We start from the raw sequence: 14,603 nt of genomic DNA, 5'->3' as shown, positions 1-14,603 counted from the left end.
GAGCAAAAAAGCAGACTCCCTTTGAATGTTACCTCCCTGCCACGATAGACTTACCAAGGGAAGCCCCGTAGAATATTAATCGTGTGTAGCATTACACAATGCAAGGTACCGTGCGACTGGAAGACTCACAAGCATCCCCAGGCGACATAATTCGAGAAAAGGAGGATGAAACAGCAAAACGGTGGTAACTAAAAGCGGATATCGCAAGTTCGATAACCAATCTCACATGAACGAGAAACAGTAGTTAGTTAACTAATTAATCACGAAAAGGTTCCGAGATTGACATCCATGAGCCAGCATGCAATCAATCTTGAGATCAGATAGTTATCAGTTGTAGCCAAGAGAGTTGGAGCCAAAAGTCAAAATGCAGCTCTCGAGCAATCAGTCCTGTTTTCAGAAGCTTAAATATGGGATGTTTGAAAACCTAGCGAACAGATAAATTCTCGTGTCCAGACACGGACACAACATGGGACTGTTTGAAGGTAAGTTTCATGAAGAGAGACCCACGTCGACAGAATCTTAAGACACGATGACGTATCTGCATCCCACTAGAGAGGTGCCATTCAGCGCAAGGGCAGTGCCTGAAGTTTTCCAATTTGCAAAGTACATGTACAGGCACAAGGTTTGAAACAAAAAAAAGGGGGGGGGGCCAAGAAAAAGGATCCGTGTGTTCCTTTGAGGGTGAAGAGAACACAATCGACGCTTAGGAAAATGAATGAATGAAGGAAAGAGGTTTATGCAGCAGGGATTCGAGAAAGGATAGGGTTATGTTGTTAGAACTCGCTTGTCATGAACGCCCGTTCCCGTCACTAACCCATCATCTTGTTCCCCGACTTTGAAGGTTTGGAGCGATATGGGATGAGCATCAACCAGGAGGCGGAGGTCATCAACAACATGCGGCAACATCTGTTGTTTAACTAATTCGGACGCTAGGCGGCAGGGGGATGAAAAAAGTCGACGGGTAAGGAAAAGTGACAGGGTCTGTTTTGGCATGATTGGATCAACAGATCGGGCAGTGGGATCCCGAAAATAAATCAATGACTCTCCACCCATAATCAGTTATGTAGTTCTCTCACAGGCCTGGGGCCTGGATTGGTCACAACATATCCAAAGGCCATGTGGCATGTAACTATCAGATTACCATCCGGTCACAAATTCTTATCTCTTGGTGGGTTGTCATTTAACGCACGAAGGGGTTCATTTCACGTCCCCCTTCCCCCCCCCCTCCCCCAACCCCCTTACATGTCATTGGTTGAATAGGATGAAAAGGAAACTGATGAACGGCGACTGAAACGCCACTTTCACCTTTTTCAATACCCGTGGAAATCCGCAGCAAAATTTCCTTGAAAGCTAAGGACTCTCAGCTCCGGAGTCTGCCAGACCCTTTGCAAACGTCAGAGCAACCCCCGTAAGAACGGAATGCATGCGTGGACACGGAGTACTATGACTGAATGAATGTATGCTGTGGCCGCCAAAGGCGGTGAAGACAACGCAACATTTTTCGAGTAACTAATGATCTCCCGCTTTTATAACCCGGGATGGTTCAATCGCCGAATAGACTTGTGGATTGCGGCAAGCCAATCACCGAATATGCTGAGAATACGGGGAGTCCTGGAATGACATCGGCAACGGGTAGGATTGTGGACAACAATCCTCCAGCAGACGCGAATTTTGTTTGCCCAACTCCCAAAAAAGGGAAAAGGAGGGAGTTCGTCTGCCCAAAATATGTCGTGGTCGATTATTTCGTTAGTAACGCGACAAGAACGGAGTAGTTCTCACTCCATCCCTCAACCTTCATCCCAGGATATCTCGCCGCGCATGCTTAGCAAAATTAAGACTTTCAACCATTGGAAGAGTCGAAATGATAAACACGGAAAAGGGTAGCGCCCCTTGCGCTCCCAACCAGATAACACATATTTGTGACCTAAACAAGATCCCCAAGAAAGATTCCGTTCGGTTTGACGTTAAAACTTTCCAACCGTCCTCGGATATCTCCTGAATGAGACTGAAGGAAACCGGGCGTTGCGGCTGTGTTGACGTTGGGATCGTCTCGAATCCGACCAACCAAGTACAGGATGTAGTTCGTGAATGGAGTTCGGGCGGACAACTCAGACAACAAAGGACGGTTTAGCGTACAGAAGAACTCAGCATTTATCAATTGTTTGCCCTGTAACTATGCATGCTGCTTTTCACATGTCCGAGCACTCGCACTTCAAGATATCATGAAGCGTTCATGCAGCTGACGAACCTCTTCCGGTCTCAGACGCAAAATTGAATGTAAAGGACTTTCACCAGAGAGCACACTGATGTGATGGTTTCTGCAATTCCGATTCCCTCGCAGCTCAAACCATGGAGTGTTAATTATTGGATGACATTAGATGGATGATGTGCCAGCTGCAACCAAATGTCATCAATGTATTTGTCATTTTGTTGACTGTCCCAACCATGACATCATATGTATGTCACAGGTTACTTGGAACTGCTCCCATTTTCATCCCAGTGACAATAGAAATCAATCAGAATGATCATATCCCTTCTTTGATATGCTACCTTACCACCGAGTTTTCAATTTTAATCAATTCTCAGACTTGAATTATTTTGACTTGTCTCAGATTCAATATCTTTATATCTGTAAGAATCCACCTATTCATCAGTTATATTAACTCTTTGAAAGAACTAGTTAAGAAATTAAAAAAAATAAAGTAAATAAATATAATATTTTAAATTTTAATATTTTGTAAATAACTTATTATAAATATAAATTATTTTTTAAAAAATAATATAAAAAAGTTTAAATTTTATAAAGTTATATAATTAAAAAATATTATAAATTAATTATAATATTTAATAATAAATTATTAATTTATTATATAAAAGATTTATTTAAAAATATATATTACTTATTTAAATATTAAATAAATTTTTTTTATATATAATAATATATATATTTATTATTATTATTAATTAATTAATTAATTTAATATTTCTCTTTTAACTTTTTTTTAATATTATTTTTTAATAAATAATTCATTAAAATATGATTTAAATTTTTAATAAAATTAAAAAACTTATATTTATAATAATTTATATAATTTTTAATTTTTTTATATAAAATTTAAAGTAATTATATTCAATTTTTAATTATATTTTAAAAGAAAATATTTTTTTATATTTTATTTATATAGGTTTTTATTTTTATTTTATTTTATATTTTATATATTAAATGTTTTTCTTTTTATAATAAATTTTTTATTTTTTATATAAGATTAAAAGATAATTTTTAATTTTATTTTTTTAAATTTTTTAATATTAAATTTTTAATTAATAATTTTATTAATTATTATAAAAGTTTTTAAATTATAAATAATTTAATATTAAAATTTTAAATTTTTTAAATTTTAGAAAAGTAATTTATTTTTATTATTTTTTAACTTTTAAATATATTTAATTTTTTTTAATTAATACTATTTTAAAAACTTAGTTAATTTTAGAAATTTTAATTTAAAAATATTTTAATTTAAAAACTTTTATTAAAATTAATCAATTTTTAAATTTTTATAAAATTCTAAAAAAATTAAAAAGATAATTAATAAAAATATATTTTTTTTAAAAAAGTAAATATTTATTAATAATTTTCGTTATTTATTTATAATACTTAATTTAAATAATATAAAATTTAAATTAATAAGAGATTAATTAATTTAAAAAATATTCTCAATTTTTTTAAAAACTTTATTAGTTTTAATTTTCTTTCAATCATAATAAGTATCTTCTTATATTACTTTTATTAAAGTTTACTTAAATATGGTAGAAAAAATATCTGTAAAAAAAATAAAAAATATATAATTTAAAATTTCTACATTTAATTTCTTTAGATTATAAATTTAAAATTAGAACTAGCTAAATATAACTAAGAATAAAAATAAATAAAAACTTATTATAATTTAATTAAAAATATAATAATAATAAAATAAAAAATTTTATTTATTTATTTAATTATATAGTTATAATAAGAATATTAAACTAAGAATTAAAATATAAGAATAAATAAATAAATATATATATATAAAATAGTTAAAAATTAAAATAAATTAATGAAAGAAATTAAATATGATTGAAATTAAAATAAATTAATTTTCTTTTATATTATCAATAACTAAACTGTAATATTATCTTTTAATTTAAAAAAATACTTGATCTCAAGTAGCTATATTAGATATAAAAATAACATAAAAAAATTTATTAAATTTATCAATAAATTAATTATTTTAAATATTATTTATCAGATTTTTATATATTTTTATTTATATCTCATTAACATTTAAATCATCATTAGATTTTTATCTTCTCATACTGCTTTTATTAAAGTTTGCCTAGATACAGCAGAAAAGATATCTGTGAAAAGTAAAGAATACATAATTTAAAGTCTCTGCATCTAATCTTTATAGACTACAGATTAAAGATTTGAACTAGCTAAGTATAGCTAAGAATACAGACAAGCTAGAACTAAGTACATCCTTACAAGATATCTCATAGAGTTGAGCTTTAACTAATTCTTTAATAAGCTTAAAAGAGCTCAGTTAAAACTCAGTTAAAATTAATTGAAGCTTTAACTTAATCTGATTAAGTTCTAGTAGAGAAGATATTTTAATAAAATCTGTAGATTTCTTTTAAAATATTGGTTTTTTTCTGATTTATCTTTAAAAAATCAGAAAAATCTTACTTAAATTCATCTTTTTCTTTAGTAAAAGAAAAATTTAAGTATTAAATCTATATTTATTTTGAAAAATTAAGCTGTATACTAGTTATATAAGGAAAATTTCTTCAATATAGATAGAATTAATTAGTTTTTAATGATTTTTCTACATAAAATTGCATTTTTTTTACTAGTTTTTCTATCAAAAATTAGTATTTTTTCTAATTTAATTAAAATTAAAATTATTAATTTTCTACTTTTTCTATATCTTAAGAAATATTTATAAAGATTTGATTAGTTTATCTTAAAAACTGATCTTAGTTTATTAGATTTTCTTGAAAAATCTAGTTTAGTTACTGAACTAGTAGTAAAATCAGAAAGATTTCTATCAAAGTTTATTTAATTAAATATATAAAAACTATAGATAGAAGTTAAAAAATGAAAAAAAACACTTTCTATATTTGAAATAGAGAAAGAAACTTAAAAAAACTCATCAAAAACTCTTTGACTAGAAGATTAAAAAAATAAAAAAAATAAATTGATAAATCAAACTAAATAGCTTAATAATCTAGAACTTGCAGCATCTATTTTAAAAAATTAAATAAATAAAGAGAAAAATTAGAAATTATTAATCTTCTAATTTCAATATCAAAGTAAATTCATTCTCATGCTCAATCTTATAGTTTATCTGTTTTTAAAAGAGTAGTAATTAATTAGAGGCAGTTTTTGAGAAGATGTCATAGAACTTTTTATAGTTCTCTGACAGCATTTCATTAATTATTTCTTTATTTTTTAATTTAATATCATTAATTATCTTTTTTTTTTCAATGATCTAGTCTATTTTACCAAAGCTTGAAATAAAGATCTTTGACATTTCATTTTTCTAGTAGCAGTGGAAAATAACTTCTTTAATAACTATTATTTTTGATAAAATCTTGAAAGTCAGTGTCTTTTTCTCAGTAGTTTTATATCTAATCTTCTTATTGATAAGTTTATTATAATAATTAATATTTTATTGATGCTCTGATCTCATCACTAATCTCTTCAAGATCTTTTTTAAAATTACTATACTGTACTTTTCAAAGATCTGATTTTCAGATGTATATTGTCCTGGTTAGACTAAATGTTGATTCTTTATATTCAGTCATATCTACTACTCTGCTAACCAAGACTAATCTAAGACTATATTAATAATTCTTAGATTTGTTAATAGTATTAACATATTGAGAAATCTTTATTCATTTACTTATAAATATAGATAGATGATCTCTGTGATTGAAATCTATCTCTGATCATTATAATCTACAATTTGATGATTTTTTATCAGTTAATTTGATTTTACTTTTAAAACTTTAATTTAATTGCATACAAAGCTTTTATCAATAAGAATATAGTAATTTACTTTGAAATCTACTAGTGATTTTGTAGAAATAGCATATTTATTAAAAGCTACTTTTATATATACAGTAAAAGAATTTCCTCTCATTAACTAGTTAACATTTAAAGTTTCTAATATAACTATCTTATCTAAAAAGAAAACTTCTCTCAAATTTAATTTTTTTTTTTTAATTTGATAGTAGTAGTCTCAATACTTACTTCTATCATCTCTGTCTTTTATTTTTATGAGCAATTCTGAGCTATATGATTCTTGCTTTAGCAGTTGAAGCATTCTTTATTCCTTCTTCAATTCTCAGTTCTTAGCTTGTTCTCTGGGACTAGTGCTATTGTATGGTATTGATTCATAGATTTGAGTTGAGAGAGTTTTCTCACAGTTATTCTAATATTGTTCTGCATTGAATGATAGTCAACTATTTAAACTAAGCATGCTTTTAAGATAATAAACAGTTTTAGTGCAGATATTCTAAACTTTCTGAAAAATAAAACAACTTGTACATGCTACTGCAATTATGTATTACAGATTAAAAAAAAGTTTATAAAGAAAGTTTATCTTATAATCATCTACTTGAACTTGAGCTTCCTCAATTAGATATAAAAACTTGATTGTAAATTCATAATAGTTACTCTCATTTTTCATTATCAGCTTTATTAACTGAATGAAAAAGATCTAAGAGCAGACAGACAAGAGCATGAAGATAGTACAGAAATAGATAAAGAAATAGACTGATAAACATTATTAAGAATCTAACTTCACAGTGAAAAATTTTATCTACTTGATATTGAAATCATACAGAATTGATTGATCAAGCTGTAAATTGACAGCATAGAACACAGATTTCTTTAGAATTATAGAGAGAATAAGCAATGCTTATAAATTAAATCTTTTCATAATTATAAAGATTCATTCAATTTTATTTTCAGATAAATTATATAAGAATTTAAAAAACTCTCTACTGAGATAGACTGTTAAACCATCAGATTCAATCAAGATAGATGAAGAAAATAAATGATAAGTGGAGCATATATTAGCCAGTTGAATGAATTGAGATAAATTGCAATATCAAATCCACTGGAAGAAATTTAATGAGGATTTATTTTAATACTTAGCTTATGACTTCAAAGAATCACCACATACTATATGTAACTTTCATAAGGCTAATTCTACAAAAGCTTGGACTCCCAAGGTGACTAAATGAGTGGCTGAAGGCATGGGAGACAGACAGCTACCTGAAGGATGAGGTTGATGACGACCTACTAGCATGAGGACATGCCTGTCCCTAGACTGGGGGGTGATGTTAGGCTCAGCGCCCTACCGAGGCCCAGCGCCCGGTTAGACTTGACCCGGCACCCCGCTGGCTCAGCGCCTGACCGAGCCCGACCGAGGCCCGGCGCCTGGTTAGACTCGACCGGCGCCCGGCTGGCTCAGCATCTGACCAAGCCCGACCGGTGCCCGGTTAGACTCGACGTCGGATTGAGCTCGGCGCCCGATTAGGCCTAACCCTCATCACGTGACCAAGCGACCATGCGGGTGGTTATAATCCAGGCAGGCCCCAGCACCCCCTCTTTCATCCCATCAAGCTTAGTATTTCGTTATATAGCAGTTAGCAACGCAGAGAGTTTCCTTCTTATGCAGCTCGCATTCGCTCCCTAACAAATACTAAGCTTTATGGGATGAAAGAGGGTGCTGGGGCTGCCCAATGTTATAACAACCTGCATGGTCACATGGTCACATAATGAGGGTTAGGCCTAATCGGGCGCCGAGCTTAATCTGACGTTGAGTCTAATCGGATCACCCCCTGGTCTAGGAACAGGCATGTCCTCATGCTGGTAGGTTATCATCAACCTCATCCTTCAGGTAGCTGTCTGTCTCCCATGCCTTCAGCCACTCATCTAGTCGCCTTGAGGGTCTGGCTTTTGTAGAGTTAGCCTCATGAAAGTCACATATGATATGTGGTGATTCTTTGAAGTCATGAGCTGGGTACCAAGACAAGTCCTCATCAAATCTCTTTCAGTGGACTTGATATTGCAGTTTGTCTTGATGTATTTGACTGGCTAATATACACTCCACTTCTCATTCATTTTCTCCATCTATCTCAATTGAATCTGATGGTTTAATAGTCTGCTCTAGTAGAGAGTCTCTTGAATTCTTACATAGCTTGTCTGAGAAGAAGATTGAATAAATTTTCATAATTATGAGAAGATTTAGTCTATAGGCATTGCTCACTTTCTCTAGAATTCTGAAGAGGTCTGTGTTCTATGCTGTCAGCTTATAGCTTGATCAGTCAATTCTATATGATTTCAATATAAAGTAAACAAAATCTCTCACTGTGAAGTCAAATTTCTGATGATATCTGTCAGTCTGCCTTTTCATCTGTTTCTGTGCTGTCTTCATACTTTTGTCTATTCTTTTCCAGATCTCTTTTATCTGTTTAATAAAGTTTTGAGCAGCTTTTTGATTTGTCTTCTTATCTGTCTCTAGTTCTCTTGACAAAGACCTTTAGTCAAATGATGTTCATGACTTATATTCATTTGCAGTTAGAAAAGAGGAGATCTCAGTGAAGATGTTTGAAATGACTGTAGAAGTATAATCTATGATGAGTAATCACTTATCTTAGTCATTTTGATAGTAATTAATATATAAGTGAAGATGTGTTATAATATACTGATTTGTTATCTCTGTCTGTTCATCTGTTTATGCATAATGTGCTGTTGAGAGTTTCAACTTTATGTCTAAAATTTCTGTGAATTTATTTTAAAAGTTTGATATGAACTGAGAGCTGCAGTCAGAGATAATTAAGTCTAATGCCTTATTATAGAAATAGTAGATTTAAATAAATAATCAAATCAGCTCTCAGTCTGTAACTTCTTAAATGATTAAAATAAAAATTATTTTTTGCTTAGTTAGCATATTATAATTAAAATAATATCATAATTTATTTTGCTTTTCAACATATTTATAAAGTTCATTATGATATACTGCCATGTCTATTCTGATATTGATAATGACTTTAGCAAATCAGAAGTCTTATCTCTTGAAATTTTACTGATCTAGCACATATAATAGTTTTAAATATAGTGTAAAATATCTATCTGTCAGATGATTCATCAATAGTATGATTGTATCAGAATTGAAGTCTTTTATTCTTCAGAATATGCTGTTGAAGTCTGATTATGAGTTTTCTGCAGTAGCTCAGCTATTAGAGTTTTCTTTTTCTGAACAAATATCACTAGTCTTTTATTGTACTATAGCACATTGTCTTTTATTGTATAAAAACTATTTTTATCATCTGTCTGCTGCTGCTGAAGCTTAATTGATGTGATTGTTATATTTAAAGACACTATGCATTCAGCAATATTCTCTTTCTCTAAGAAGTTGATGCTAACAATATCTGTAGAAGAAGTGATCTGAAGGTCAATAGTCATTGATTCTAGAAAAATCTATATATAGCTATTTTATTGCCTTCTAATCTGCTAAGATTTGCTTAGTGTATCTGCTAGCAGATTGACCTTGTCTGATCAATACTTGATCTTAAAGTAGAAATAGAAAAGAAACTCTGTCCAGCAAACTTGACACACATTCAGCTTTTTGATAGTCATGAAGTATTTCAGTACATAATAATCAGTGAGAATCTTAAATCATTTCTTCTGTTGTAGTCCCTCAAGCTCTGTCTATTATTCTTGTAAGACTCTGACCACTGTCAGCATTTTCTTATCATATATCTTATAGTTGAGCTCTGCATAATTCATTGACTTGAAGTAGAAGATCACAGAGTGTCAGAGATTATCACTTAATCTTTAACTTAGTATTCCAGCTATCACTTCATCTGAGATGTGTCTCAATATGGGTTTTGCATTCAAAGTTATAGTAATTTTGAATTGAAGCCTTCATCAGCTGCTTCTTCTGTTTCTCAAACACTAACTGATATTCTGATGTCTACACAAATTAAACTGTCTTCTTTATCAACTGATATAGTGATTTTGCAATTCAGCTATAGTTTCTTATAAATCATCAGTAGAAGTTATCAAATATCAGAAATAATTGAGCATATTTAACTGTGATTGAGATCTATCACTTTGTGATGATAGCAGTCTTCTTAGAGTCTGTCTCAATCCTCTCTATAATAATGATAAATCTCAGATATCTTGTTCTCTGAACAGTAATCTCATATTTTCAAATATTAGCTTGTAAGTCTGCTGTCTTTAATCAGTTCAGTATCAAATTCACTTGCTGCTTATATTCTTCAAGAGTCCTGCTGTAGATTAGAAGATCATTCATGAATGCTGTTATGAACTTATTTATATAGTCAAAAAAGACATTATTGATAAATTATTGAAAGCAGACAAAGACATTTATAAGATCAAAAGAAATTATCTGATATTTGTAAGTCCTGTAGCAGGTTTTAAATATAATCAAGTCCTCAGCTCCAGGGTTCATCTGAATGCAGTAGAATTCTTGTCAGATATCAGCTTTATGAAGTATTTTGCTTCATTGAGTTAGTCTATCAACTCATCTATTAGAGACAGTGAATATTGATTCTGTTTGATTATGATATTCAGTCTGCAAAAATCAACACAGAATTGTAGTTTCCTTCTGCTGCAGGTAATCAAAATGAGAAATACATAGAGAACTAAGCTTGCTATAATGAAGTCTTTTATTAAATTCATCTTCAGATAGATTTTCACTGCTTCTAATTCCTTCAGATTCATCTTGTATAGAAATGCATATTTTACATTTTTGATAAACTTTGCATTTAACTAAAGCTCTATCTTAAGATCAATGTTCTTGTATAGAGAAGGTAATTCATCTGAGATATTCTTTGAGAAGCAGTTCTTCTGGCCTTTCAATTACTCAGATAGGTTATCGATCAACTTATCATCAGATTCAGCATCAGCTTTTGCAAGATCTTGTCTTTTTTTAAGCTGCTTATCAATTTCATACAGACTGATAATAAAGACTATAGAGTTTCTGTTTCTCATATAGCTATGAAAGAAAGCAGCTTCAATAAAGTTCAGATTTATTATATGTGATACTTCTTTTCATCTGTCAGACTGAGTCACCGACTTCAGTTCAGTCTCTTTGTCAGATCTGATGTTCTTTTGCTTTTTTTCTGAGTACTCTTTTATCTGTTCTAAGATAGATTACTCACTTGACTAAATGAAATATTAGTTCTTGACATCAAGTCATATATTCTATGCGGCCAGCCACTTTCATTCTAAAATAATATGATACTGGTCCAGGTCAGTTATCAGTAGAGAGATGTTCTGAAACCTTCATTTATTTACTCAAAAATTTAAGACCAATGTATGATTTATCACCTCATCTAAGACTCTGTTATATCTCTTCATGCAGCATTTAAATAAAAGTTCTTGAAACCTTCTATTGAATAACCTTGCCAACTTTATAGCATATTGAATATCAATAAAATTCATATTATTTGCTTCAGTATCAGCAAAAGAATTTATAGAAATGATAATTTCATTATAGACTAACTTAATTGATACATTAAAGCTTCTTCCTTCAATCAAGTTCTTCATGTCAAATCTCTCACTCACTATTAAGCAATCTGAAGTAAAGGCTCTTTTCAAACTCATTCTTTTTCTGAATTTGCTGAGAGTTTAGAGATATCATTCTCTGTGAGCTCAGCAATCATCTATTAATACTTCTGCTTTGCAGAGCAGTTTCTGATAATGTGATCTTTCTTCTTACAATAGTAGCACTGAATATCTAAATAAAAGCTCAAGATCTTCTTCATGATAGAGAATTTTGAAATAGAGATGCTGAGAGATATTTGACTATTGACAGTCTGCAAAGTGCTCTACTTAAAAATATTAGATTTATTTTCTCACAAGCTCTTTGACTTCTGAGTGACATTGATTGCCTGAAGAATATGAGCTATCTGTATATAAATTTTCTGAAACTCAGTGTATATATCAGTAATCATATTGACTACTGCTATCATTCTCTGAAGATTAAAGAACAGCTTGTCATTAAAGTTTATCTTGTAATTTCTCTTGACAATCTTGACCTCATCTGCCAGATGTAAGAATTTTATAACAAATTCATGATAATTATTCTCATTGTGCATAGTCAGCTTGTGATAATCATTTTTGACATTTTGCATCTTGTTGATATTCTCATATATTAACTTAAAATTTTCAAATATCTCTTCTACACTCTGATATTACTTGAAGTGATTTTTCTTTTATATAGAATGCAATATAATGTGCTGTGTCTTCATTCATTCAGTTCTCAATGTATGTAATCTTCATACATTCTATAAAATAGTGATTGATATTCTCTCAGAGGTTATTTTTCATGCAAAAGAGTCAGTGCTCAAACTTTAACTTCTTATTATCAGTGAAATGTTTTGAGTCATTAATTCTGACAGATCTTCTTGTGTTCTCTGAGAAAATGATATCTCAACTTGTTACTTGATTGCTGACTATTATTCAGACTAAAATGTAACTAAGCTTATCATATTCTGCAATGAGCTCATTAATTTAACTCTGCTTAATAGCTGTCTAAGCTATAGCATTATTTTATTTCATTTGCAAACATGTGATTATGTCCTTTAGTACCTTCTCATCATCAAAAATATTCTTAAAGATTATTGCTAACTTATTGTAGATATGATTTTCATCTGAATGAATTGTCTGTCTGAATTTTTCAAGTGAGATCTGTGATTGATTAGTTGACTTTGTTAGAATATATCATCAGTTCTTCTTAATTCTTTCAGAGGGCTGGAAGTCTGAAGTGGCCATTCTAGTCTGAATGTCTCTCTGATGATTAAGAGAGATAAGTTGCTATTGTCTGTTGTGCTATCAGATTCTTACTGAGCAGACTCTACTTAATTCTAAGTAGAAAAAATAAAAAAAAATCTTAGTATTATATTAAAGTACAAATGTAAGCTGCATAAGAAAAAAGCTTCAATTTATCTCTCTAACTAGACAGCTGTGATGAGAATACTAAACTGAGAATTAGAATGTCAAAATAAACAAGCAGTTAAATAAAGTAAGTAGTTAAGAATTGAAGCAGATCAATATGAGTTACTGAATATTATAGTGATTGAAGAGGATCAACATTAATTCATATTACCAGTGACTGCGCTGTAACAGTCAGTCATGTTAATTAAAAGAAAGAAATAAATTTTCTGTGAGATGGTTAAACCTTCTATATATGTGTATATGTATATATATATGTTTTTATTTAATACCTGGTTAGTCAATGTGCCTTAAGAGCATGTGATCTAGTAGAGTCCGTGTTGAACTATAGAGTGGGTAGAGCTATGTCTGTAGATGACTATCTATCTAGTAGCTATCTTACAAATAAGGCAAAATGAGTTGTATATTGCTACACTGGCAGAGCTCATGAGTCAGTTGCCATAAGGTAGAGGTTTTTAGAGGTTTTAAGTTTGTGAGAGGGAGGTAGAGGAGGCAGATAGAAAGAGAGACAAGAAAGAAAAAAAAGAGAAGAAAAAAGAGAAAGAAAAGAAAGATGATAAAGAAAATGAAAGCAAGAAAGAAGAGAAGATGATTTGTGAGATCTGATCTGAAGATGTGCATCAGCATATTGAACAGATATTCTGATAGAAGACTGTTTCTCTTAGTCAGCTATTAAATTCTAGAATTTCACATGAGGTTATTAGTATCTTATAAAGATTGTAGATAGACTGATGTCATTTTGTCACTTTTTTTGTGAGAGTGCAATAGTAAAAATGTTCTGAGGTTTTGCTATATCTGCACCAGCAATAGCACTTTGCATCTTCATGCTTAAAATGACTGTGGTAGGCTGTAAAGTCTTCATGATCTGATTGAGTAGCATAGAGCTTTTCTAATGTGAAGCATGAAAGTTTTACCTTCATTGAGACTCTCTTTAGTGAGATCTTCAGCTCTATATAGTGTTTGAGCAGGTTTTTGATCTAGTAGTTCTCAAAGACCTGTGTGATTTGTTTTATAGTGTGCTGCTTTATATAAGCTAGAGTGTCTATGCTGCTGAGTTAAGATACTGTGCTTGTACTTACTGTCTGTGCTACAGCTGCTTTGACTTCAAGATCTGTTTTTTCATTACTGGTCATATCTGTGTGGTCTGAGACTTATTTAATGATCACTTTACTCTGGGTGATTAATGAGAGTTTATTCTTACTCTGCCAGGCCTTTATGACTTTTAAAAATTATGTAAAGACCAGCTAGCTAGAGGTGTTTGACACAGATTCAAAAGCTTATGCTACCTTCAAATTGTCTAGACAAATGTAGATGTTGCTGATGAACTTCATCTGAGAAGAGATGATGACTTTCTTTAGACTCTGTAGAGTTGTCATTGTCTTTGTGTCAAAGATCTTTGCTTTATTCATTGACAGATTTTCTGTGAAGACTAGACAGTGTTCACTATCTCAGCATATAGCTCATTCTACATCAGTCACACACTGAGAACGCACTATCTATAAACTATTAGTAAAGATCATCAGATTCAGAGAATTGTATTATTGTAGTCAGCTCTTAAAGTCTTATG

The 14,603-nt window shown here is 30.7% G+C and overlaps 1 protein-coding gene across 1 annotated transcript; it reads right to left on the bottom strand.

The window, feature by feature from the left end:
- Positions 1-7,913: 7,913 nt before the first annotated feature.
- On the bottom strand, positions 7,914-8,092 carry PADG_12411 (uncharacterized protein; the record flags this gene model as incomplete). Its single annotated transcript, XM_010765185.1, has 2 exons — positions 7,914-8,005; positions 8,077-8,092. The coding sequence occupies 2 exons, from the start codon at positions 8,090-8,092 to the stop codon at positions 7,914-7,916; spliced, it is 108 nt and encodes a 35-aa protein (XP_010763487.1).
- Between the last annotated feature and the right edge of the window lie 6,511 nt (positions 8,093-14,603).

The sequence above is a fragment of the Paracoccidioides brasiliensis genome, assembly GCF_000150735.1.
Source record: "Paracoccidioides brasiliensis Pb18 unplaced genomic scaffold supercont2.14, whole genome shotgun sequence".
Lineage (NCBI taxonomy): Eukaryota > Fungi > Ascomycota > Eurotiomycetes > Onygenales > Ajellomycetaceae > Paracoccidioides > Paracoccidioides brasiliensis.
This window is presented reverse-complemented; position numbering and strand designations above follow the sequence as displayed.